The 27,688-nt window shown below is 48.4% G+C and overlaps 1 protein-coding gene across 6 annotated transcripts in view; it reads right to left on the reverse strand.

Moving 5' to 3' along the window:
• Positions 1-27,688, reverse strand: part of FLNC (filamin C) — a 130,553-nt gene that overhangs the window by 52,356 nt on the left and 50,509 nt on the right. For 3 of the 6 annotated variants that reach the window (XM_081879568.1, XM_081879564.1, XM_081879565.1), the window contains exons 8-20: positions 26,334-26,534; positions 22,855-22,980; positions 16,956-17,093; positions 15,576-15,702; positions 13,472-13,608; positions 11,094-11,287; positions 10,622-10,735; positions 9,212-9,355; positions 7,227-7,350; positions 4,417-4,577; positions 2,698-2,788; positions 1,480-1,649; positions 1,119-1,236 (exon numbers count right to left, since the gene is read on the reverse strand). In XM_081879568.1, the coding sequence (XP_081735694.1) occupies positions 1,119-1,236; positions 1,480-1,649; positions 2,698-2,788; positions 4,417-4,577; positions 7,227-7,350; positions 9,212-9,355; positions 10,622-10,735; positions 11,094-11,287; positions 13,472-13,608; positions 15,576-15,702; positions 16,956-17,093; positions 22,855-22,980; positions 26,334-26,534 (1,845 nt within the window). The remainder of the gene's footprint in view (positions 1-1,118; positions 1,237-1,479; positions 1,650-2,697; positions 2,789-4,416; positions 4,578-7,226; positions 7,351-9,211; positions 9,356-10,621; positions 10,736-11,093; positions 11,288-13,471; positions 13,609-15,575; positions 15,703-16,955; positions 17,094-22,854; positions 22,981-26,333; positions 26,535-27,688) is intronic. The other 3 variants (XM_081879569.1, XM_081879567.1, XM_081879566.1) reach the window with 1 other exon arrangement.

Here is a 27,688-nt window from a genome sequence, read left to right on the forward strand (position 1 = left end):
GTGCAAGACCCTGGTACTCAAATTTGTGGGTGCCCGGTTCCTTTCATGGGGAATTTTGTGGGTGCTCGGGCACCCAGGGCCCCAGGGAGTTAGCACCTATGCCAGGCAGCTCAACCCAATGCATAATTATAATAATATATTATAATTTTAATTTATTATTTGTACCCTGCCCATCTGACTGGGTTTCCCCAGCCACTCTGGGCAGCTTCCAACAGGGCTGCCTTCAGATGTCTTCTAAATGTCAGGTAGTTGTTTATCTCTTTGACAGCTGGTGGGAGGGTGTTCCACAGGGCAGGTGCCAACACCGAGAAGGCCCTCTGCTTGGTTCCCTGTAGCTTAGCTTCTCGCAGGGAGGGAACCGCCAGAAGGCCCTCGGCACTGGACCTCAGTGTCTGGGTGGAATGATGGGAGTGGAGACGCTCCTTCAGGTCTACTGGACCGAGGCCATTTAGGGCTTTCAAGGTCAGCACCAACACTTTGAATTGTCCTTGGAAACGTACTGGGAGCTAATGAAGGTCTTTCAGGACCGGTGTTATATGGTCTCAGCAGCCGCCCCCAGTCACCAGTCTGGCTGCTGCATTCTGGATTAGTTGTAGTTTCCAGGTCACCTTCAAAGGCAGTCCCACATAGAGTGCAGTAGTCCAAGCAAGAGAAACCAGAGCATGCATCACTCTGGCGAGACAGTCCACGGGCAGGGAGGGTCTCATCCTGCGTACCAGATGGAGCTGGTAGACAGCTGCCCTGGACACAGAATTTACCTGCGCCTCCATGGACAGCTGTGAGTCCAAAACGGACTGTTTACATAACAGTAAACCCCACTGATACTGGCGAGGCTTAATCCGAAGTATATAAAGGGTCATATGAGCTTTGGGTGAGTATTTTATCTCCCCTGTTTTTCTGAACTCTACATTCTTCCCAGATCAGCTGTGTAGGAAAAGGCGGGGGGTAGACTTCAAGGTCAAAGGGGAGGAGCCTAAAGTTTATTTAAGATTTTCCAGCATTGGCAGTCAAGTCACACTGGAGTGCCAATCATCCATAAGGGCACAGAACCAGCCTCCCCAATCCGAAGCTGACCCTTGCTGGTCACTCCCCACCCTTGACCCCTTGGCCCCACTTACTGTTGTTGAGCCCTTGCACTTTGACCTTGCTGAGGTCCAGGGGCGGCGCCACGTTCACCGGGAAGGGGCTCTTGGGAATGGGGTCCCCGCCATACGTCACGGTCACCGCCATGTTGCCCTAAGTCGCGGGAGAGAAGAGAGCAGCATCAGACATGCGAAAGGATATGGGATGCGGCCTGGATTTGCTTTCCCCAGCGTGGTGGTCTGCTTCACCAACTCGGGGCACAGCCAAACGGTGGAACTCCCTGCCACATGAGGAACCAACCTGGGTGGCTTCGAAAGATAGGCTCTCGATGGCTGCTAGACACCACGGCTGGGGAGTACGCTAGACAGAGGGCGGGGGGCACGTGGTCCAACTCACCTGTTGCACGGCCGTGTACTTGACGGTGTAGGAGTAGTCGTGGTTGTCGATGATCTCAAAGTCCCGCACAACCTCTCCCTTGGTGGCGCCAGCAAAGTGGACGTCCAGCTTGGCTTTGCCAGCCCCCTTGGTGAAGACCGTGAAGTGGGTGGGCTTCCCGACCTCCACACCTGAGAAGGAAAGGCCATAGCGGGGCAGAGACCCTCAGTCCTCTGGCATCAGTCTTCCCCCCTTGCAGGAAACCAAGGAGGGCATCCCCCCCATAGCTTCTGTGCTGAGCCTGCAGCTTCCTGAACTGAGGATTAAGGCCATGGCTGTGACCCTCCCCACCAAACACCACCCCATAGCACCTTCTCGGCTGCAGTATCAGGCTGCAGAGAGACAAGGGTACCTATGTCGTGCATGCTTTAGTTGAGATTCCCGCATTGCAGGGGGTTGGACTAGATGGCCCCTATAGATAGCCCCTTCAAACTCTACAATTCTGTTTTTACATTTTATTAAATTCCTGCAAATTCCAATACATAAGGCCAGTGAGAAGGAGGAGGATTGGTTTGAGAAGATATTGAATTATTTGAGGTAGTCTGTATGGGCGTATAAAGGGACCCTCACCATTAGATCCAGTCGTGGATGACTCTGGGGTTGTGGCGCTCATCTCACTTTATTGGCCGAGGGAGCCGGCGTACAGCTTCCGGGTCATGCGGCCAGCAGGACTAAGCCGCTTCTGGCGAACCAGAGCAGCACACGGAAACGCCGTTTACCTTCCCGCTGGAGCGGTACCTATTTATCTACTTGCACTTTGATGTGCTTTCGAACTGCTAGGTTGGCAGGAGCAGGGACCGAGCAGCGGGAGCTCACCCCATCGCGGGGATTCGAACCGCCAACCTTCTGATCGGCAAGTCCTAGGCTCTGTGCTTTAACCCACAGCGCCACTCGCGTCCGCCGTAAGGGAGTATATTGTATTTAAAAATGGAGTATCAGAGTTTTTAGGGGGCTAACCAGGTTGGGATAGCTGGGATAGCAGGCTTGTTGGGTTTTGAATGTTTTATGTAGATTTTCAATTTTGCTGTTCTGCATGGGACAATGACAATAAAGGTATCGTATCGTATCGTATCGTCCCTGGTCCCCATGACATCTCTAGGTGGGGCTGCACTCTCGCAGGTGATATTTTGGGGTGGGACTCCCCCTCTGCCCCACCACCTCTCCTTGGCCGCTGCTCACCTGTCCGGCTGAGTCCAGGCCCTTCTGCCTTCACCTTGGTGGCATCGTGCGACGGGTCCACCTTGATGTGGAAGGGGCTGATGGGAATCTCCTGGAAACAGGGAGCGAAGGAGAGAAACAGGATGAGCAAAGATCACATCTCTCGCCCGCAAGATCATGCGCTCTATCTACCCTTTGGCCTCTGGCTACAGGAACAGGCGGAGACGCCCCCTCTCTCCTCCCAGGCATACCCCCCACACCTATCTTCAGAAAAAAGGGGGGGCAGCGCTTAAGATTGCCCAGGTGCTGAGGAGGGGAATCTGGGGTGGCCTGTGTCACCATAATCAGTGCAGGATTTACGTATAAGCTAAGCAAGCTATAGCTTAGGGCCCCACTCTCTTGGGGGCCCCCAAATTTTTTTAAAGGAAAATGGGTGAGTGGTAATACACCCTTGCAATTTCCCTCCGCCAGTGCTCGTTATCTTTATTACTTTAAGGTTCTTATTTGCATTGCAATTCATGTGTCAGTACCTTACTTCTTTTATTATACTTCAGGGGTAGGCAACCTAAGGCTGGGGGGCCAGATCTGGCCCAATTGCCTTCTAAATCCGGCCCACAGACGGTCCAGGAATCAGCGTGTTTTTACATGAGTAGAAGGTGTGCTTTTATTTAAAATGCATCTCTGGGTTATTTGTGGGGCATAGGAAGTCGTTCATTTCCTCCCCAATAATATAGTGCAGCCCATCACATGGTCTGAGGGACGGTGGACCGGCCCACGGCTGAAAAAGGTTGCTGACCCTTGTTATACTTTAATATATTCGAGATCAGCTTTACGAGTTTAGTCCAAACATCTCAGCATGCAATCTTTTAGAGCAGTGTTTACTCATATATTCTCTGTATACCTCCTTTCTTTTTGTGTTTATTCTTTTTTTCTATTTGTTTGTTTGTTTCTTAAGTGTCTGTATGTTATTGTTCTGTATGCATGTCAAAATAAGTAATAATTTAAAACAAAAATTTAAAGGGGGAAAACTGGATGTACATTTCTGAAATCTAAGACAAAAAACAAATTAAATAAAACCTACATACAGCAAGTGTGTTTTGTGTTGTGTAGGCTCCTATGATGTAAGTCATGGGCGCCGCCTGCTTGCCTGCTCCCTAAAATATCCCTGGTTTGCTCCTTTCTATATATAGGGTGCCTACATTCTGCATGGACTGGTTGCACTGCAACATGTGCAAATGGCTTGAGATACCTATTAGGTCCACCAATTACTATATAGCATATATTCAACACAAAAATCTGCGACCATTTGTTGTTGACAAAGGACAGCTGGACATATCAAGGGCCCCATGACCTTCAGTAGCTTAAGGACTCATCAAACCAAAATCTGGCCCTGCAAGGACAAGATGAATGACCACATGCCATGGAGCATGGCTAGGCAAACTAAGGCCCAGGGGCAGGATGCGGCCCAATCGCCTTCTCAATCTGGCCCGCGGATGGTCGGGGAATCAGCGTGTTTTTGCATGAGTAGAAGGTGTCCTTTTATTTGAAATGCATCTCTGGGTTATTTGTGGGGCATAGGAATTCATTCATTCCCCCCCCCCAAATATAGTCCGGCCCCCCACATGGCCTGAGGGACAGTGGACCGGCCTGCAGCTGAAAAAGTTTGCTGACTCCTGCTCTAAGCCTCCCAGTGATCCCACCAGGAATGAACCCCGCCTCGCCCCTTTCGCTTCCTTTTACCTGGTTGGCAAAGAGAACCATGATGGTGTAGCGCCCAGGACCAGGTGGGGTGTATTTGACGGTGAAGGTGTCGTTGTCATTCTTGATGATGTCAAAGTCGATGTCGGCTTCCACCGGTCCCACAACGCCGGGGGCACATTTTATACCGATGCTCACGTCCCCTGCAAAGACAGCCAAGGAGGCGCATGACAAATGAGATGCGCCAAAGGCGGCCGAGGGCCAAGCTGTGGTCTGCACACAGAGGTGCTGGTCCCAAATGGTCAAGTGTGGCCAGGCCCTACAGAAACCGCCTCCCTAAGCCCCACCCTTGATCCTCCTGCAGCCCAAAATCCTATGATTCCATTATTCTACCTTCATTGTATTGTTGTTGTTGTCATTATTATTACAGTCGTACATGTTGGAATTCTGCCTCGGTCAGAGGAATGTGCCTTTCTCCAGGCACCGGCTGAATTCCTTACTGACCTCCCTCCTGCGACTCCCGGCAGGAAAACAGGCGAGGTCTGTAATCGGCGATTTTTCCCAGACGTGAGAAAAACACACCACTGCTTCACTCTCCTCCCTGCTATCCCCAGGGAGGGGAAACAGACTCAGACAGAAATGTATCTACATGCTTTTATTTCTGTCCTTAGCAGCCATACAGATAAACATGTCTGCACTCTTTACAACAACAGCAGAGAGAGTAACTAACTCCACCCATGTACATCCTGTACAGGTCACATGACACACACTGAGCTAACGTCCGGTGCTCAGTACGGAGAATGGACTGCCCCTTTCTTCCCATGGTAACAGTCACAAACATCAACATCCTGTCTGGCTTTCCAGCCACCTGCAGCTGACAAAGCTGCCGCTTGCTGCTGCAATGCTTCTTTGTGGTAACACCAAATGCCTTGGGAGTCGAACGTTCCGGCTCCCGAATGATCGAAAACCAAAAGTGAGTGTTCTGGTTTTCGAACTTTTTTCTGGAAGCCGAACGTCGGGCGCGGCTTCAGCTGTTGTTTCTGGCGCTCTTGAAACCAATCGGAAACTACGCCTTGGTTTCCGAACATTTTGGAAGTTGAACAGATTTCAGGAACAGATTCTGTTTGACTTCAGAGGTACATCTGTACAGTGGTACCTTTGGTTGCAGATGGGACCCGTTCCAGAGCTCCCATCAGGTCCCAAGGTTTCCGGAACCGTGGGGACCGCTTCTGCGCATGCGCATGGCCTGGTAGAACGCCTCTGCGCATGCCGTGCAGACGAAACACTTCTGGGTTTGCCTCTTTCGCAACCCAAAGTTTACATTACCTGAGGGTAACATAAGCCGAGGTGCTACTGTATTCGTACATGTTTTTAGGACCCACCTTACATTTGCGATTGGAAGTTGTTTTTAATACTGTGTTTTAAAGTTGACCGGGACGCGGGTGGTGCTGTGGGTTAAATCACAGAACCTAGGACTTGCTGATCAGAAGGTCAGCGGTTCGAATCCCCGCGACGGGGTGAGCTCCCATTGCTTGGTCCCTGCTCCTGCCAACCTAGCAGTTCGAAAGCACATCAAAGTGTAAGTAGATAAATAGGTTCCGCTCCGGCGGGAAGGTAAACGGCATTTCCGTGCACCGCTCTGGTTCGCCAGAAGCGGCTTAGTCATGCTGGCCACATGACCCGGAAAAACTGTCTGCGGACAAACACCGGCTCCCTCGGCCAGTAAAGCGAGATGAGCGCCGCAACCCCAGAGTCGTTCGCAACCGGACCTAATGGTCAGGGGTCCCTTTACCTTTAAAGTTGTGACCCTGCTGCAAGACCTTAGGCTTAAGGGCAGGTAATAGATAAATTAATATTAATCAGTGCTTTTTTTCTTTAAAAACAATGTTTAGGGGTACTCTCATTTTCCTAAAGATAAAGGGACCCCTGACCATTAGGTCCAGTCGCGGCCAACTCTGGGGTTGCGGTGCTCATCTCGCTTTATTGGCCGAGGGAGCCAGCGTACAGCTTCCAGGTCATGTGGCCAGCAGGACTAAGCCGCTTCTGGCGAACCGGAGCAGTGCACGGAAACGCCGTTTACCTTCCCGCCAGAGCGGTACCTATTTATCTATTTGCACTTTCTGGCGTGCTTTCAAACTGCTAGGTTGGCAGGAGCAGGGACCGAGCAACGGGAGCTCACCCCTTCACGGGGATTCGAACCGCCGACCTTCTGACCGGCAAGTCCTAGGCTCTGTGGTTTAACCCACAGCGCCACCCGCGTCCCCTCATTTTCCTACTCATATTGGAATATTGCTTCTCAGTGAGGCCAAACTTAGGTTCACAAAATGTTTAGGGGTTTTTGCACCCCTGCATACCCCCAGAAAAAAGCAGTGATATTGATATTAAATCACAACAATAGCAACACAACCCTTCTTGAAATCTGAACAAAGCCCCAGAGAATAGTGGAACATGCTCCCTCAGGACTCTCCTTCCCTTAGAGGTTTTTAAGCAGAGGTTGGACGGCCGTCTGTCATGGATGTTTTAGCCGATATTCCTGCATCGCAGCGGGTTGGACTAGATGACCCCTGGGTCCCTAACTCTATGATTTGATTATTCTAACAGCTGATGGGGACCAGATGACCCCTAAGGCAGGACAACCCAGAAGAACCCCCTGGAAACTAGCCAGCTGAGCACCGTGGCGCTAAGGTCCTGGATTGAGCCCTCCCAGATTCCTGAAACACCTTCCCTGCCCTTAGACTCCAGAGAAATGCTGCCAGCCTGTGTCGACAATATTGGCTAGACAGACCAATGGCTCTGACTCTGGATTAAAGCAGCTTTCTTTTGAGTCAAGACAGTTCTCTGAGGATCCTGACCTTGCCCTGCCTCGCTGCAGTCCACCGTGAAGTACGTGGGCTCGTTGGCCTTCAGACCCGTCTTCTCCACGCCAGGGCCGTAGACCTTGACTTTGTCAGGGTGGCTGCCTTCGCCGACGGCCACCTGTGGGGAAGAAGAGGGAGGATTAATGCGAAAGGTTTAGGAGGGCGGTGTGACTTTCCGTAGGGACAGGAGGCGAAGGACAGTCTTGGGGGAAGTGCATCGCGCAGTTAGCTTGCGGAACTCGCTGCCACTAGATGTGGCGACGGACACAAGATGAGGGAGCGATTAAAGAGGATTAGGTAACATGTAGGAAATGAGAATTTGACCGGTTGCTATTTGCTACCAGAGCTCAGTGGTGCTTCCGTGGCCAGGTACTAGGGGCAGTCAACAGCGGAAACTACTATAACACCAGTACAGATAGCAAAAATGTACAAAACCAGGTAAAACCTATGTTGGAAATGTAAAGAAAAGGAGGGGACTTTTTATCATATGTGGTGGGAATGTAGAGAAATTACAGTGGTGCCTCGCAAGACGAAAAGAATCCGTTCCGCGAGTCTCTTCGTCTAGCGGTTTTTTCGTCTTGTGAAGCAAGCCCATTAGCGGCTTAGCGGATTAGTGCTATTAGCATCTTTTAGCGGCTTATCGGCTTAGCGGATAAGCAGATAAGCGGCTTAGCGGCTTAGAAAAAAGGGGGGGAAAGGGGGAAAAACCCGCAGGAACTCGCAAGACATTTTCGTCTTGCGAAGCAAGCCCATAGGAAATTTGTTTTGCGAAGCACCTCCAAAACGGAAAACCCTTTCATCTAGCGGGTTTTCCGTCTTGCGAGGCATTCGTCTTGCAGGGCACCACTGTAAAAAAATTTTGGGAAATGATATATAATGAATTGGAAAAAAAAAATGTTTAAAATGAGATTTGTAAAAAAAAAAAACAGAAGCATTTTTGCTCGGGATTGTGGGAGCTGCCAAGGAAAACAAAGAACTTATTTATGTGTGCAACAACAGCGGCAAGAGTCTTGATAGCACAAGGATGGAAGGATGAGGAAACCCTGACAAAAGAACAGCGGCAAGAGAAATTGACGAACTACGCAGAATTGGTTAAACTGACATACAAACTGCAAGACAAGGACAACTGTGACTTCAAAGAAGTCACAAATTAATTAAAAAGACAACAAAATGAGTCGGACTCCTTGGCAGGTTTTGAATAAACATACACAAATTCATTGACTGATAACATGGTAGGCAGATAATGTAAGGATCTGTATAATTTTTTAACATGCAGAGAATAATACGTGCTGAGAAATCAGAGAGGAGGAGCTGGGGGAGGGTTTGGGGGAGGTGGAAAAGGGGAGAAAATAATGAAAATAATGAATATGATATGTTTTGATATGTTGTTATGTTGAAATTGCTAATAAAAACATATATATATAATTCATGGAGCAGGAATTACCCCCCAGATCTCTGCTTTGGCACCCTTCCCTGTCTCTGGGGTGTGTCTCCCCCCCCCCAAAGATGGAGTGATTGATGGAGGAAGAAGGAGATTGACAAGTAGGAAGGTGCGCAGAGGAGGGCAACCCAGATGATCAAAGGTCTGGAAACGATGCCGGATGAGGAACGGTTGAAGGAGCCGGGTAAGTTTAACCCGGAGACCGAGAGGAGAGCCATCCTCAAATATCTGAAGGGCTGTCCCATCGAAGAGAGAGCAAGCTTGGTTTTTTGCTGCTCCGGAGGGTAGGACTCGAACCCGAGGCTTCAAGTTGCAAGGAAGGAGATTCCAGCTAAGCATTAAGGAAGAACTTTCTGGCCGTAAGCGCTTCCCGACCGTGGTCTTCCTTGAGAGGTGCTGGAATCTCCCTCCCTGGAAGTTTTTAAGCACAATCACTTTCCAGGGGTTCTTGAGCTGCGATTCCTGCGTTGCAAAGCGGGGTTGGACTAGATGACCCCTGGGTCCCTTCCAACAATTCTCTGCCGAACCCCAGACTCACCCGGAAGGGGCTCTTGGGAACATTGACTCCTCCCCAGCTGATGATAATGGTGTGCTTGATAGCCTTGGTGGGGATGTAGACGCAGGAGAAAGTGCCGTCGCCGTTGTCCTTGATTTTGATGTCAATGGGGACGCCTTCTGCATCCTGGAAAGAAAAGGCGTCTTGTGTAAACAGCAGGCTGCCAGGTTCTCTCTCTCTGCCACCCTCTGGAGTGGCCAAGAAATGTCTCTGGAAGTCTCATATGTGGAAATGGCAAGGCTAACCAAAGCAAGGGACCCCTGGCCGTTAGGTTCCATCGTGACCGACTCTGGGGTTGCGGCGCTCATTTCACTTTACTGGCCAAGGGAGCCGGTGTTTGTCCGCAGACAGTTTTTCCAGGTCATGTGGCCAGCATGACTAAGCCGCTTCTGGCGAACCAGAGCAGCGCACGGAAACACCGTTTACCTTCCCGCCAGAGCGGTACCTATTTATCTACTTGCACTTGGACGTGCTTTCGAACTGCTAGGTTGGCAGGAGCAGGGACCGAGCAACGGGAGCTCACCCCGTCGTGGGGATTCGAACCACCGACCTTCTGATAGGCAAGTCCTAGGCTCTGTGGTTTAACCCACAGCGCCACCCACGTCCCTTAAGTTCAACAATGAATGGCATGATTTTATAGAATATATTAAAGAACGCTGCAAACGTTTAAAACGTTTAAAAACGTTTGCAGGGTCGATACAGCACTCGTGCTTTAAAATGATAAAGGATAAAACTGAAGTGTGATAATTTTAGATAAAGGTTATTAGATGCATTTTAAAAAAGGAAGATAAATTTTGAAAGCCAAGTGGTGGGGTGAAGTTTGGAGTTTCAGGGAACCCCATAAAGGTACTGATATGAATGATGGCTTAATGTAAAAAAAAAAGTGTGTGTGTGTGCGCAAAAATTGTTTTCTTTTTGAAACTTTGAAAATAAAATTGAAGAAAGAAAAGAAATTATGCTGGAAGTCGTCCACATTTTTTCCCACCTTTCGAAATCAATATTGTGTCCCAAATCCTGAGCCCATCTTATCATAACACTTTGTACCTCTTCGTCCTTTGGATTCTACTCTTATAATATCTTATACATTTTTGACAGTATTTTTCTTTTACTGCTCAGCAATTCTGCCTCAATTTTTGATTTACTACTTGGAAATCCATTACTTTTAACATCCTCTCTAAACACATCTTGCAACTGGTGATACTGCAACCAGTCAGTTAATTTCCCTGTCAACTCTTCAAATGTTTTCAGCTTTAATTTACCATCCACTTCTACTAACAATTCCAATTATGCTGGGAGTCAGGGACCAAAGTCGGTTCAGGAAATAGCATCCCAGAGCAACCAGCTTTGCAAAAAACACAGAGGAGGAGTCAGCACACCTGGCTTGCCACTTACCTGGGCGTAGATCTTGAGTTCTGCTTTCCCTGCCCCTCTGGCATCGATAGTGAACTCTGCCGGCTTGTTCACAATGCAGCCGACCGGCTCCAGCCCCGGACCGAAAGCTTTTACCTGGTGCAAAGAGGCAGAGAAGGGAGTTAGGGGAGGCGGGAGCAACTTCAGGGCGCTGTTGGACACCCATCAGGCATCTGCACCTCCTGCAGAAGGTTGCAGTAAATGATTTTGAGTACCAGTTGCTGGAAAGCGCAGGACGGCAGGGGGGTCTTGTGTTCGAATCCTGATTTGGCTACTATGAGATCAGGAAGCTGGACTGGGGAGGGCGGAAGAAGGCTCTTCTGATTACCCCTTCCATCCAGGTTCTGATCCACAAGGAATCTCGCAGGGAACCAAAGAAGGTGATAGCGATTGGCACGGACGGTGGCCGGGCGAGGCAGGTTACCTCTGAGTGGCCCGGCTGGGGAGTGCCTACCTTCTCCGGGAAGTACTCGTTGGTGGCAGGCAAGATGTGAGCGATGAAGGGGCTGTCCTTGATGTCCTCGTCGTCGCAGATCACGTGCACGGCGTACTCGCCCGGCTCGGTCGGCCAGTAGCGGACATCGCAAGAGCCGTCGCCCTTGTCGTCGCATTCGATCTTGGCCTGAGAGGGACCCTCAATGGAGAAGCCTGCAGGGAAGGAGAGAGAGAGGGCAGGTTAGGCTGAGAGCAGATCACCAAGCCATGGTTTCCTGGACTGTCCACAACCCACATCACTGTAGCACACCGAAAAGAAAAATTGAAACTAACATCCCACAGCCAGGGCCGGATTTCGGTTTGATGAGGCCCTAAGCTCCTGAAGGCCCTTTCTATGTCTAGCTGTCCTTTGCCAACAACAAATGGTCGCTGTTTTTTGTGTTGAATATATGCTACTGTGTATGGTAATTTATGGACCTTTATGGTAATTTATGGACAAGCCATTAAAGAGTTACAGTGCCTGTTGTGGCTGCAGAGACCGATACAGGAGAGACATGTTTTATGCAGATGGGGCAGATGAAGATGTCCAGTTTTGCTGCTGCAGATCAGGGCCGGATTTAGGTCTGATGAGGCCCTCAGCTCCTGAAGGTCATGGGGCCCTTTCTATGTCCAGCTGTCCTTTGCCAACAACAGATGGTCACTGTTTTTTTTTGTGTTGAATATATGCTATATGGTAATTTATGGACCTAATAGGTATCTCAAGCCATTTGCGCATAACGAAATATGTATATTATCAAATTAATTGTTGAACTGAAATACAATTAAGAAGTATATTAATAGTGAAATAATTATTAAGCTCTAACTTAAAATGATTTTTTATTGATAACGAACTTAATAATGCAAACACATGGGCATTTGGCGATAACAAAAGTTCCTTTAGAAACACAGTTTACAAAGACTCATAATCTAGTCTCTAGAAAATTGCTATAACATGAAATAATAATAGGTGTAAATATATGATGCAAACTACTAATAATGATAAATAGCAGAATGTAAGCACCCTAGATATAGAAAGGAGCAAAGCAGTGATATTTTAGGGAGCAGGCTAGCAGGCGGGGCCCATGACTTACATCATAGGAACCTACACAACACAAAACACCGTTGCTGGAGGTAGGTTTTATTTTATTTGCTTTTTATCTTATATTTTGGAAATGTACATCTAGAGCATAGTCATCCTGGCTAGCAACCATCGATAGCTCTCTCCTACATAAATGCATCTAATCCCCTTTTAAAGCCAGCCAAGTTGGTGGCCCTTGCTTCCCCCTTGTGGAAGGGAGTTCCATAGATTAAACATGCCCTTTGGCTTCCTTTTATGCGTCCTGAATAAGAAAAAGTTGTTTTGCAGTCATTGTTTCCCCAATTTCCATCCGTATGCACCGCTTGAGCTTGCAAGTTGTGATAAAGCATCAGATTCTAAACCCCAAGCAATCGGGTGTTGCAGATAACGTCAATGTTTCATCACAAACTGGAAAAATGCAGAAGAGCTAGGGGTGAACCAATGGAGGGGGAAATAGAAAAATATTATAATCTTAGAATATCTAACTATGAAGATACATAAAATGAAAGGGTTTAAGGTCAGTGAGAAGGAGGAGGATTGGTTTGAGAAGCTATTGAATTATTTGGGCAGGTTTGAACAATTTGGGGGCAATTAAAATGTTAAATTTAATCCTCCCTTGTGGAGAGAGGAGTGTTAAGGTACAGAGACAGATAGGTAGCCGTGTTGGTCTGCCATAGTCAAAACAAAATAAAAGATTTCCTTCCAGTAGCACCTTAAAGACCAACTAAGTTAGTTCTAGGTATGAGCTTTCGTGTGCATGCACACTTCTTCAGATACCTGAAGAAGTGTGCATGTACCTGAAGAAGTGTGCAGGTATCTGAAGAAGTGAGCATGCACACGAAAGCTCATACCTAGAACTAAGGTACAGAGAATTGTACATATGGTTGCTTTGAATATGTTACAGATACTTGGTATCTGAAGAAGTGTGCATGCACACGAAAGCTCATACCAAGAACTAACTAAGTTGGTCTTTAAGGTGCTACTGGAAGGAAATTTTTTATTTTGTTTTGAATATGTTATTAATGATTATGTACACCCAATGTATCAGCCGCCTGATACAGGGATCACAGGGTTTTCACTGTTTGTGTTTTGGTTGTTGGTAAAAAAAAAGAATTAAAAAGAAATGTTTCATCCCAAATTAAGCAACCAAAAAAGCCTGAGCGCTCCTGAAAATTACTAGATTTTGCTTCACTGGTGTTTCACAGTGGTGGCTCCAAAACTGAGAAATGCCCCCCCCCCCCGCCTCCACCCCAAGCCACCTTGCCCCTGCTGTGACTTACCAAGGGTGCCCACTTCTGTGCCAATTGCCTCGACAACGAAATCTGCCGACTTGCCCACCACGCCAGTCTCCAAGCCAGGGCCCCAGGCCCTGACCTTCTGCACTCCGGCCTCTGGGCCCACCAGCACCTCAAAGGGACTGGGGTGGGGGGGGGGAGAAAAACAGTTAAGTCCATGCCATGGCGATGCAGCACAGAAAAAGGTACTATGAGGCATATATGGTGGAACTGTTTAAACATCAAACAATTTTGGGACACAATATATAATGAAATGAAAAAAATGTTTAGATATTCATCTAGGAAAAGATCAGAAGGTTTTCTATTGGGAATAGTGCCAGGAAGTCTAAAGGAAGAGGACAAAACATTATATTTATACGCAACAGTAACCGCAAGGCTACTGATTGTGAAAAATTGGAAAAGTGGTATTATACCGACAAAAACAGAGTAGTAGTTTGCCAAATTATTGGAGTATTACAATATATCCAAAACAATGGGAGAAATCAGAAGGATCTCAAAAGAGAAGACAGACAAGGATTGGAAGGTGTTTGCAATATTATATTGAAAAATCAGAACTCCTATTAGAGTAAACAAGTTCTGTTATAAATACTGAAATACAGTGGTGCCCTGCAAGACGAATGCCTCGCAAGACGAAAAACTCGCTAGATGAAAGAGTTTTCCGTTTTTGAGGTGCTTCGCAAGACGAATTTCCCTATGGGCTTGCTTCACAAGACGAAAACGTCTTGCGAGTTCTTGCGAGTTTTTTCCCCTTTTTTCCCCTTTTTCTAATCCGCTAAGCCGCTAATAGCCATGCTTCACAAGACGAAAAAGCCGCTAGACGAAGAGACTCGCGGAACGAATTAATTTCGTCTTGCGAGGCACCACTGTACTAAATAAGATGGATAACAATGTGTAATAGAAAAAGAAGTAGAAAGTTGGTTTAAAAGTGTGTGAAAGAAATAATAGAAATGGAAAGAAATTGCAATTGAGTAGATTGGAAGTCTAACACAAGGGGTGAGGAGTGAGAGAAGGTGGTGGAAAAAGGAAATATGTGTGGGATTGATGTAGGTATGTATGAATATTTTTAAGGATTACATGAAATGTATGTCTGTTTGTATATTCATAATATGTATGTATTAATGTTGAATAATAATAATTTTAAAAGTCCATGCCACACCAGGATTGGGAGTCAGTCTTGCAAGCTGGAACCAGCCAGCCTAGAACTCACTGGTGCCCTAAAGCAAACTCAAATCGAGTCTTGTTCCATAAAAACACGTGGAAAGATTTTTCTCATTTTGCAGAATTCATAGAATTGTAGAGTTGAGCATCATCTAGTCCTCCTGGCTAAGAGGATTTCACTAGACATTTCCCTTTTCAAGGAAATGTTGTTGTTGTTGTGCACTGCCCTTCATCGAAAGATCTCAGGAATTTGTTTCAAAATGGGAAGTTTTCAAAGAATATTTGAAATATAAATATAGTAGTTTAAACTCTGTTGCACCATTCGAGGAACTTCAGTAATAGTTGAAAGGCAGATATAAGAATTAAGATATATTAAGAAAAAGTTTAATAATGATAAAGTGTGTACTGGCAGTAAGTTATATGAAATCGAAATATGGAACAGACAGGAGGTTTGGTCTTTAGTGTTAAGACCAATTTATGTCTCACTGTTTGTTAAGAAAATTCAGTATCTATTGTTATTCCTGTGTGTAATTTTGTATTTGTGTTTTCACTTTTTTCTTTTCTTGCTGTATCAAGAAGAAGAAGAAGAAGAAGAAGAAGAAGAAGAAGAAGAAGAAGAAGAAGAAGAAGAAGAAGAAGAAGAAGATCATCTCAGGGTGAGTCACAAGATAAAAAAACAAAATAAAGCACAAATAAATAGCTAGAACAGAAGCAACCAAACCATAACCCTAAGCAAACACATTATAGTACTATAGTACTAATCAGGCTGCGGAATATTAATCAGCCAAATATTTTCACATTGATGAGGATTAGAAGCTTGCTTTGAGAAAGAAAGGCAGCCGGGATTCTCAAGAGTGTAAATTCCGCTCGCCTCGGGCATCGTTTCTGCATGCGCAGGATCGTGCCCTGCCCCACACGGCGTTTTTCTTACCTTCGTGGGATGGCATAGCCGCCCCATGTGATGGACACCACGTATTTCCCGGGGACAGTCGGGTAGTAGTCGCATTCGTACACCCCGTCGCCAATGTCCCGAACCTTCACCGGCTCCTCAGTGCCTTCTGCAAAAAAGGGGTGGGAGCAAAGATGTGAATGGCAGGGACACAGGAACCTGGGCATATACAAAGTGCCCAGCCAATCGAGCGATTGGTTGGCTCGATTGGATCACATTTGCAACCCGAGCGTCCACTGTACATGTTAATATGTAAAAATCAAATAAATTTCCGTATTTTTCGCTCCATAAGACGCACTTTTTTCTTCCTAAAAAGTAAGGGGAAATGTCTGTGCATGTTATGGAGCGAATGCCTGCGGATGGCGGGGGGGATCCTGCTGCAGTTGCGAGCAGAGGATCCATGGTTCCCCTTCCTTCCCTCCTCCGTGGCTTTGAAACAGCAAAGCGGCAAAGGAGCCGCTTACATGGGTGTAAGCGGCTCCTGTCTGGTTGGCTGCTTTAAAGCGAGTGTGCTGTCTTTCCCTCCCTCCTCCCCGCTCACCTCGCTGAAAAGCTCCTTCTCCACACACCCCTCTCGTGCTCCTTGTCCCTTCAGTGTTTTTCCTTCCCTCCCCACTTAAAACGTGGTTACAAATCACGGATCCACATGGATCCTCAGGATTTTTGCATTGGGTCACCCCAAGTTCACCATCAGATCACATAGCATGTCCATGGCTACAGCCTGCACCAAAAAAAATCACACATCCACTGTTTCGTGGGGCCGCAACGGCGCAAAAACATGGTTAGAAAGCACGGATCCACATGGATTCTCAGGATTTTTGCACTGGGCTACCCCAAACTCGCCATCAAATCACATGTCTGTGGCCACAGCATGAACCACAAAAATCATACAGCCGCTGTTTCGTTCAGAATATTTTTTTTTCTTGTTTTCCTCCTCTAAAAACTAGGTGCGTCTTATGGTCAGGTGTGTCTTATGGAGTGAAAATACGGTAATCTGAAAAGAAAGGGTAGCGCCGGCCTCGATTGGGGCGGATTTCATAGAATCATAGAGTTGGAAGAGACCCCAAGGGCCATAGAGTCCAACCCCCTGCCAAGCAGGAAACACCATCAGAGCACTCCTGACATATGGTTGTCAAGCCTCTGCTTAAAGACCTCCAAAGAAGGAGACTCCACCACACTCCTGGGCAGCAAATTCCACTGTCAAACAGCTCTTACTGTCAGGAAGTTCTTCCTAATGTTTAGGTGGAATCTTCTTTCTTGTAGTTTGGAGCCATTGCTCCGTGTCCGCTTCTCTGGAGCGGCAGAAAACAACCTTTCTCCCTCCTCTATGTGACATCCTTTTATATATTTCCCAGCACTTACTTGGTCCCTTGACCACGACTTTCAGCTCCCCGGTGCCAGCGCCTTTAGTGTACACCTTGAAATCAGCCACCTCCTTCACTCGCACCCCCTTGGGCTGGAGCCCACGACCCATAGCCCGGCAGGCGTTGGGGCTGCACGCTGCAGAGGAGGAGAGAAAAGGCGCAGGTTAGCAGGATCAGGCCACACAGTTCACTCTCCACGCTCCTGGCTTCGTCAGATCCGCAGCCACACTCTTCGGAGAAGGCTGGGATCCGGCAGGCAGGGCCCGCAACGAGCGCCACACGCCCGCCACACACAAAATGTTGCCAAGGTACCCGGGGCCAGCCAAGCACTGCGACGACGCCCAGGTGCTATGGGTAAGGGGCCACCCAAACAGACATTGCACACCCGGGGCCGGGTCAGCTCGAAAGAGACCCTCCATGCAGCGCCTCGCGAGCAAGACAAGCAGAAGGGGCAGCACCGGAGGAGATCCAGCCTGATTGAAGCACCAGCTAGTCCCTCCGAAAAAGGGAACCCCTTTTCAGAATGCAGCAGCTAGACTGCCAGAGTGATGCATGCTCTGGTTTCTCTTGCTTGGACTACTGCGCTCTACGTGGGGCTACCTTTGAAGGTGACCCGGAAACTACAACTAATCCAGAATGCAGCAGCCAGACTGGTGACTGGGAGCGGCTGCCGAGACCACATAACACGTGTCTTGAAAGATGTGCATTGGCTCCCAGTACGTTTCCGAGCACAATTCAAAGTGTTGGTGCTGACCTTGAAAGCCCTAAACGGCCTTGGTCCAGTATACCTGAAGGAGTGTCTCCACCCCCATCGTTCAGCCCAGATACTGAGGTCCAGCTCCGAGGGCCTTCTGGCGGTTCCCTCCCTGAGAGAAGCAAAGTACAGGGAACCAGGCAGAGGGCCTTCTCGGTGGTGGCACCCGCCCTGTGGAATGCCCTCCCATCAGATGTCAGAGAGATAAACAACTACCTGACATTTAGAAAACATCAGGGAAGTTTTTAATGTGTGACATCTTGATGTATTTTTAATTTTTGTTGGAAACTGCCCAGAGTGGCTGGGGAAACCCAGCCAGATGGGTGGGGTACAGATAAATTATTATTATTATTATTATTATTATTATTATTATTATTATTATTATTTAGATGGCTCTAGCTGGAGTTTCTCAGGCATCGGGCGTGGGCTTCCCTTTCTACCTTTTGCTTAAAACTGCGTAAGTCACAAAGGGTACCCTATGTCAGCTGCTCACAGCTCCGTGGGATCATCACTGACCCACTTTTGCAAGCAAAACTAAAAAAAAACAGATAGGTAGCCGTGTTGGTCTGCCATGGTCAAAACAAAATAAAAAAATTCCTTCCAGTAGCACCTTAAAGACCAACTGAGTTAGTTCTAGGTATGAGCTTTCGTGTGCATGCACACTTCTTCAGATACACTGAAACAGAAGTCACCGGACCTTTCTATATAGTGAGAAGGTGGGGAGGGGTATTACTCAGAAGGGTGGTGGGAATGGGTGATTGGCAGATAGCTGCGATGAGCCTGTTGACGACTCTTAACGACTGCAATAGGTCTAACAGGAAAAAGCAAGGGGTGAGAAGGTGAAAAATGGCTTTGTCATGTATAATGAGATAAGAATCCAATGTCTTTATTCAAACCAGGTCTCTCCATAGTTTTAAGTTTGGTGATAAGTTGCAATTCAGCAGCTTCTCTTTCCAGTCTATTTCTGAAATTCCTTTGTAATAGAACAGCTACTTTGAGATCTTGTATAGAATGTCCTGGGAGATTGAAGTGTTCTCCTACTTTGCTGCCACATACACCCGGACAACACCATTACTGGCCCCAACAACATCACACATACCATCTCGGGACTATTTAATTGCTCATCGTCTAACATTGTGTATGCCATAAAATGCCAACAGTGTCCTTCAGCTCTCTATATTGGACAAACAGGCCAGACCTTACGCCAAAGAATAAACGGACATAAATCCGACATCAGGAACCACAAGACAGAAAAACCAGTAGGAGAACACTTCAATCTCCCAGGACATTCTATACAAGATCTCAAAGTAGCTGTTCTATTACAAAGGAATTTCAGAAATAGACTGGAAAGAGAAGCTGCTGAATTGCAACTTATCACCAAACTTAAAACTATGGAGAGACCTGGTTTGAATAAAGACATTGGATTCTTATCTCATTATACATGACAAAGCCATTTTTCACCTTCTCACCCCTTGCTTTTTCCTGTTAGACCTATTGCAGTCGTTAAGAGTCGTCAACAGGCTCATCGCAGCTATCTGCCAATCACCCATTCCCACCACCCTTCTGAGTAATACCCCTCCCCACCTTCTCACTATATAGAAAGGTCCGGTGACTTCTGTTTCAGTGTATCTGAAGAAGTGTGCATGCACACGAAAGCTCATACCTAGAACTAACTCAGTTGGTCTTTAAGGTGCTACTGGAAGGAATTTTTTTATTAAAAAAAAACACCAAGCCGTTTCGGTCCAGAAAGGGGCAGTTCAAATGATCAATGGGATGCAACAATTGGAGAAGGGTTGCAGCGTATGGGACGTTTTGGCTTGAAATGGCAGAAAACCATGGATAGAAAAGCCACCTCTATTGGTCTGTCACCCCCCCCCCCCCAAATGTATTACCTGGGTTATGAAGGCGCCTTAAAGACGTTAAAGCAAAGATGATGGGATAATACACACAGTGACTTGCGATCTCAATCACACGCAGTCTGTAGTCCGCTGGCAGTAGGAGTACAATATGGGCATGTCTTTAAGTTAACATCTTACATTAAAAACCTGACGGTACCAAATTATCGAAGGTTTTTCACCAAAGCCAGACTAAACGTCTTTCCTTCTGCAGTGTTGGATGGCAGGTTGAGAGGAGTTCCCTGCCAGGACAGACTTTGCTCGTGTGCTCAAGACATCGATTCCATAAGACATATTTTGCTGCACTGTGCGAAATGCGAGCAAGCCAGGGCTGAACTGATATTACCCTTGCTGGTACCTTTCCCGGGAAAATCAGAGGCTCATTATGTCAGGTTCCTATTGGAAGACCGGACAAACGCCAGAACAATAGCAGTGGCGAAGTTGTGGTTGCAAGAACCAATTATCCCTATCTTTAAGTCTGAACAAAATGCTTGTTTAACCTGGAGGTAGGCTGTCTGAATTGTGCATTGCTTTGTAACGATTTGTTGGGTCTCAGGACCGTAATAGAGATTGATTGATCAGCTTAGGAACAAGGCAAGTAATTGGGGGCACCACGGAGGTGCGTAAAAATAAACATGGAGATCGTGGAAGCAAGAAAAGGTTTCCTTCCTCTCTCATAACGTCAGAACTCACAGACATCCAGTGAAGCTAAATGCTGGGAGGTTAAGGTTAAACTGTAGGACTCCCTGCCACAGGAGACGGCGATGGCCACCAATTTGGAGGGCTTTAAAAGAGGACATCTGGTTGACCACTGTGAGAACAGCATATTGGACTATGTGGACCAGTGGCCTGACCCAGCAGTCTCTTTTAATGTCCTTATTATTCCCAGGAAAACCCCCTTTGCAGGGAATCACAACCGCTTAGACCACCTTCTCTTGTGCCTTATTTTGTAATCTTCCATCTTTTTCCGATCCAGGACTCACCTGGAACCCAAGCATGCACCCAGGCACCCATTTCTTAACTTTTTAATCACATGCCCTTATGCTGACCGTGCTGCAACGACTCCAGAATCGGGGCCACGACCCAGTAATGGCCAGTTGGAAGATCAATGGCCTCGAGCCCTAGACCAAATTCAGGGTCCTTCTCCCCAGTTGTATCAGGCGAGCACATTTAAAGGATATTTACGGGTAGGGAAGAGGGGAAAGAAGGACATTGAGGGTGGGTGGAGGGGAAGATGGAGGGGAATGAATTAGCAATGATGGTTTAGTGCAGGAACAGCCAACCTGGTCTCCCCGCGCCCCGAGGTGCTGTGGGACTCCCACCCACCTTACAAATTGTTGGCCACACTGGCAGTGGCTGGTGGAAGTCAGAGGGTGGGTGTGGGCATGTTCAGGGTGACAGGAGAGGATATATTGTTTATTCATATCCTTCCTAACTTGTGCTGGCAAGTTCCTTTACTTAGCAGAGTTTACGTTCCCCTTTTATACATGCACAGCAGATAGCTGGTCGCAGGCTCGTGTGAGCCTCTCAGATTGAATTGTACGTTCCTGGTAAGGAGCATCTCCACCCGCATCGTTCTGCCTGGACACTGAGGTCCAGCACCGAGGGCCTTCTGGTGGTTCACTCGCTGCGAAAAGCCAAGTTACAGGGAACCAGGCAGAGGGCCTTCTCAGTAGTGGCACCCGCCCTGTGGAATGCCCTCCCACCAGATGTCAAAGAGAAAAACAACTACCAAATTTTTAGAAGACATCTGAAGGCAGCCTTGTTTAGGGAAGCTTTTAATGTTTAACAGACCACTGTATTTTAATATTTTGTTGGAAGCTGCCCAAAGTGGCTGGGGAAACCCAGCCAGATGGGCGGGGTATAAATTATAAATTCTATTCTATTCTATTCTATTCTATTCTATTCTATTCTATTCTAATCATTAAGTTCCCTTGAATCCCTCTTAAAAGAATAAAGACGCCACAATCTTATTCAAAGATGATAAAAGAAGTTTACTCACATCAGTTCACAGTTGGATCCCTGAAGGCAGACTTGGTTACAAATATGTACATGTGGATCTACCCCGTATGGGGGAATAATCCCAGTGCTTCTGCTAGCTGACAGCTAGCAGAGCAGTCCTAGCTAAGAAGCTGGTCAAACGAAGAAGGAAGTCAAAAAGAGGGAGGTGTGCTGCGTGACTCATCCTTTTGTTACCAGGACAGGTGAGGTCACGCCCACCTTCTGTCACATTCAAAAGGAAGGATGCTCCAGCCAGGAGGAACAGGAAGTTTCGACTGGCTGGACCAAACATCCCCTTGCATGTCTTCTCTAGCATTTCAATGAATGTTGTACTTGACTGCCTCTCCTGGATCACATCCCACGGTGGATGGGTGCCCCTTAGATTGGCAGAGGAGGGGAAAGCCGCAAAGGCGCTTAGGGGAAAGGCTGCAGCTCGCAGGCGGCACATCAGCTCAAAGTGAAACATGCCGGTCCTTTGGTGCAGGCACATCTCTCAAATGCACGACCTCAAGTCCATGCCACAAGCGACAGGCACGTGGGAAAGGGACAGCTACGGGGCAGGGCTTGGTTGGGGGCAGCACGATGCCATGCAGAACCCAAAACTCCCAAGGAAGGCACTGGGGTCAGCCTGCCAGAGTTGCTGGGTTGGGAACCCAAAGCTGAGAAGGGGGGGGATCCCTTGCTTGAGGGTTATGGGGAAGCTTTCTCATATCCTTCCAGATCTAACAGATCTGTATTTTTTAACAAAATCCAATCCCTTAACCAACATAGGCAAGATGCTTCATAATATAATTTCAAATATGGCAGGAAAAAACCTCCTCTTTCTTTAATTCTTGGTTTTTTCTCTTGCCAGATTTACTTTGTTGTTACTTTTTGCTATTCTTTGAAGTAACCCAACCCAAATAACAATATACAGTAACCCAAATAAAAATAACATTTCGGGTAGCACATTCCTCTTTATATGGGGAGACTTTCTCGCCTGGTATAGCCGGCAGGCAAAGCAGCTGAGGTCTTGCAAGGGCTTTTCTTTCACTACCTTGCAAACCGCCTAGCAGTCTCTGCGGACGCAGGGCTGAAAACGTATGAATCTTCTCCCCCTACCCCACAAACCAAGCAACCAAACAAACGAAACAGGAGTCTGGGTGGTCGGGAAACGGTGGCTCTGCCCGTTCCATGCCATTGCCGGGCCATCTCATGCCAGGAAGCACGGGCGCAAGCGAGGCTTCGCCAGGCCTGCTCTTACTAACTTGGTTTGCGCGGCTTGGGCATGGTGGGGGGTGGGATTTTCTTGGCCTTGTCGGCGGGCGGGGTGCGGACGGACTGAGGGATGATCTGGAGGGGGGAGACGCCGGGCGGAGGCGGGGGGAACGGCGCTGGAGGGTCCGAGGAGAAAGGAGAGGATGAGTTAGTGATGATTGATGGGGTGAGGAAGCAGGGAGAGCCCCAGGCCCAGCTAGAAGCCTCCCCCCCCCCCCAAGCAGACAGACCGCCTCAGTTTGCCCATCTGTGTAATGGGAATGCTGATCTCCTAGTCATTTACCTACGGCAAGCATGGGGAAACCAGGGTTTAATATTTTGATTTTGTCCTGTGAACCGGCCTGAGACCTCCGAGTCTAGGGCGGTGTATAAACTCAATTAAGAAAATTCAATAACGAAACCTTGGGCATCCTAATTTGGCCAGCAAGGCTGTTTTCCCCCCCAGCCACACCCACCTGTAAAGTCAACTCGCAGCCACAACCCTAATTCAAGGCGGGGCTGCAAAGGGGGGAAAGAGGAACCCAGAGCACGCTAAAAGTGCACCCCCCATTCTTCCTCTGAAGTTGAATCACCTGAAATCAGGTGATTGACAGGTGGGCACTTTTGAGTCAAAAGGGGGAGCCGGCTCTGGATTCAGCCCACTGGCAAGATCCAGTTCCCCACCCAAGCCTCTGAGCTTGCACAGAGTGCGTTCACTTTTGAGGAAGGAACCACAACCTATCCCCAAATAGCCAGGATTAAGAGTTTTCAAGCCTGCTAACTCGCGGGGAGACCTTGGGAAAGTCACTGTCCCTCGGACTCGGTTTGCAGATCTGTAAAATGGCCACAGCAGCTGTAAGGCTCAGAAGTAGGTCCCATTTAGCTCAGTCGAATTCAGGCCCTACCAGCCTAAGAACCAACCTCAGAGGGCTGTTGTGCGGCGATCCCAAAGAGGATACGAAACGGCAAAGGTTTTGCAGGTTAAAAAACGCAGAGTTCGGGGGTTTTTTTGTGAGAAAATGAGGACTAAGGCTAGAGAGCAGAGCTCAGCTGTGTGCCCAGGGGAATGTTGTTATCAGGAAGCTTCTGGTGTGTCAGATTATATATTGCACTATATCAGCTAGGGATTTTGTGAGACGCTTTGGCCGAGACGGGAGCAATGACCGCCAAGATGCCACAGAGGGCTTGAATGGTGGAAAATAAGGAGGGCACCATCAATCTCAGCCCAGGAACCAAAAGAAAATTAATAAAGATAAATTCCTGGCGCGGGAGACCAGGAATAACTCCCCTCGGTGACAAAGAGCTTTCAAAATGCAGAGTTTGCCGATAAAAAGTTCAATTTGGTGAATGGATGTGCCAGTCACACCTCTCCTTTATATCAGAACCAGTGAAGGCGGTGAAGGTCCTCTGTGAGTGTCTGGAGGCGGTTGGAGGATGGATGGCGGAAAACAGATTGAGGTTGAATCCTGACAAGACAGAAGTACTGTTTTGGGGGGACAGGAGGCGGGCAGGTGTGGAGGACTCCCTGGTCCTGAATGGGGCAACTCTGCCCCTGAAGGACAAGGTGCGCAGCCTGCGGGTCATTCTGGACTCACATCTATCCATGGAGGCACAGGTCAGTTCTGTGTCCAGGGCAGCTGTCTACCTGGTACGCAGGATGAGACCCTCCCTGCCTGCAGACTGTCTCGCCAGAGTGGTGCATGCTCTAGTTATTTCCCGCTTGGACTACTGCCATGGGCTCTACGTGGGGCTCCCTTTGAAGGTGACCCGGAAACTGCAACTAATCCAGAATGCGGCAGCTAGACTGGGGACTGGGAGCAGCCGCCAGGACCACATAACTCTGAGAGATCTGAGAGATCCCAGTCCGTTTCTGAGCACAAGTCAAAGTGTTGGTGCTGAGCTTGAAAGCCCTAAACGGCCTCAGTCCTGTATACCTGAAGGAGCGTCTCCACCCCCATCGTTCAGCCCGGACACTGAGGTCCAGCTCCGAGGGCGATTCTCCCTGCAAGAAGCGAGGTTACAGGGAACCAGGCAGAGGGCCTTCTCAGTGGTGGCACCTGCCCTGTGGAACGCCCTCCCTTCAGATGTCAAGGAAATAAACAACTACCAGACTTTTAGAAGACATCTGAAGGCAGCCCTGTTTAGGGAAGTTTTTAATCTTTGGTGTTTTATCTTGCTTTTAATATCCTGTTGGAAGCTGACCATAGTGGCTGGGGAAACCCTGTCAAATGGGCCGGGTATTATTATTATTATTATTTATTATTATTATTATTATTATTAATAATAATAGAGCCAGTAGCCCCAGCTGGGACCCCAAACTCCTAGGCAGGCTTCCCTGGAGGAAGCAGGACACACAGTTGAAATAATGGCTTCTCTTTGGACTAGCCCCATTGCTTGGCAACGGTTTGGGGTACCAAGGAGTCTGGACCCCAGGAAGGGGCACCTGTCGCCCACCCAAGGGTCTGGCCCCCTAAGCTCTCTGTTAGCCCCATATTGGAGAGAAACAGAGGCAGCTTGGCTCCCCACTCCCTGGTACTGGGGTCTCCAAAATGGCCCCCTTCTCCCAGTATTTTAATCTGGGGTTAGCAAGTTTGCATCCTTTTTCTGTCTGTGTTTTATCTGCTTGCACTGGCTTCCAGGGGTTATACCAGGTTTTTTGGGGAGTGTGGGTCTGAGCACCGCTGGTTTTTCTTCTGTGAAATGGGTATATGGTGACCACAATTGTTTCTTCTATTTCCAAACCTGTCCCCTTGGATCCCAAAAAGGTTGAGAACGCCCCCCTATTAAGCTACAAAGGAATTTTATTATTATTATTATTATTATTATTAATAATATTAGTCCACTTTTTCTCCAAAGATCTTGGGGCGGCATCCATGAGGTTATGCTGTTTGCTTTCGCACAACAGCCCTGTGAAGTAGGGTCCGGCTGGGATACTGCAATAGGTCACCCTCCCTTCGTGCCCAAACAGAAATTCAAACCAGATCTCCCTGGATCCGGCTGGGATATTGCAACAGACCTAGGGTCACCCTCCCTTCGTGCCCAAACAGAGATTCGAACCCAGATCTCCCTAGATCCAGCGTTCTAACAACTATACCACATGGCTCCCCTTGATGACGACGATTTAATTTATTGATTTATCACCCCCCCACACACACAATTCTCCTCCCCCCCTTTAATTTTCACGACATCCCTGTGAGGTAGGGTAGCTTAGACTGAGAGGCAGGGACTGGTCACCCACTGACCAAGGGGAGCGATTTGAACCCTTGTCTTTCCCAGGTCCTAGTCCGAAACGCTCTAACCACTACCCCATGCTGCCTCGCCGCTCTCAGGCCGCAAAGGCTTCTTTCTGAGTGTTAAGGAAATGATTAGGGTGGCATTTTGGAGGCGAAAGACGGGCATGGAAATGGGGAGGGAGGGAGGGAGGGAGGGAGGGAGGGAGGGAGGAAGGAAGGAAGGAAGGAGGGGAAAAGGAAGCGTTAGGCGGCCTTACCTTCTGAGATGTTGACGGTGAAGGGGCTTTTGGGGATCTGAGCCCCCGCAAAGGTGACGTAGAGGGTGTGCGGACCCTCCAGGACGGGGTGATAAGTGCAGCGGAAAATACTGTCACCCTTGTCCTCCAGTACCACCTCCACGGTGTCGCGGCGGCCCTGGGGGTCCACGATCACCACGCCCACGTCTCCAGTCCCCGCACCTGTTGGGCAGAGGCGGCATGAGGGGTACAGCTCAGGATCCAACCCTCACATACACACACACCATGCACTCCTTCTAGTGTTTGACCCATGTCCTCACATTGGGGTTGGGCTGGATGACCTCTGGGGGGCCCCTTCCAACTTTACAGTTCAAGGACTCTGGCTGTCGGAAGAATCGTGTGCCGGGTGCCCCCCTCCCTTCCCACAGATGTCGGTCCTCTCCACACCCTTCCGGCCGTCCCCCCTCCCTGGACAAGGGCCACGATCCGCACTTCAAAGGGCTTTGGAAGAAGTTCCTGCTGGGATATTGGGGTTGCCAAGTGAGGAGCGCCCCAGACCCTGAGATCTCAGAGACCAAAACTGAGAGCTATGGGTCGCCCCAAGTGATGTCACAGGGAAGAACCCTGGTGATGTCATCGGGAAAGACCCTGGAGAAGGAGGTTAATTGGGAATGAGGAGCGGATGACTTGGCCCGCCAGATGTTTTAGGACTACAACTCCCATCATCCCTGACCACTGGTCCTGTTAGCTAGGGATCATGGGAGTTGTAGTCCCAAAACATCTGGAAGGGCTGAGTTTGCCTATGCCTGGTCTAAGCTACGCTTTGCATCCATCTTCTGCTGAGCTGAAGCTTGCAAGCTACACACACAGTCTTCTTAAATAATTATTATTACTGTCATACCTCGGGTTGAAGTTGCTTCAGGTTGAGCGCTTTCGGGTTGCGCTCCGTGGCGACCCGGAAGTAACGGGACGCATTGCTTCTGGGTTTCGCCGCTCGCGCATGCGCAGGCAGTCAAAATGACGTCGCGTCCATGCACGGAAGTGGCGAATCGTGACCCGCACAGGCGCAGACACGGGTTGCATTCACTTCTGGACATGAACGGGGCTCCGGAACAGATCCCGTTCGTATCCAGAGGTAAAAAGGTAAAGGGACCCCTGACCATTAGGTCCAGTCGTGATCGACTCTGGGGTTGCGGCGCTCATCTCGCTTTATTGGCCGAGGGAGCCGGCGTACAGCTTCCAGGTCATGTGGCCAGCAGGACTAAGCCGCTTCTGGCGAACCAGAGCAGCGCACAGAAACGCCATTTACCTTCCTGCCAGAGCAGTACCTATTTATCTACTTGCACTTGGACGTGCTTTCGAACTGCTAGGTTGGC

Source organism: Podarcis erhardii, assembly GCF_964252035.2.
Source record: "Podarcis erhardii genome assembly, chromosome: 10".
NCBI lineage: Eukaryota > Metazoa > Chordata > Lepidosauria > Squamata > Lacertidae > Podarcis > Podarcis erhardii.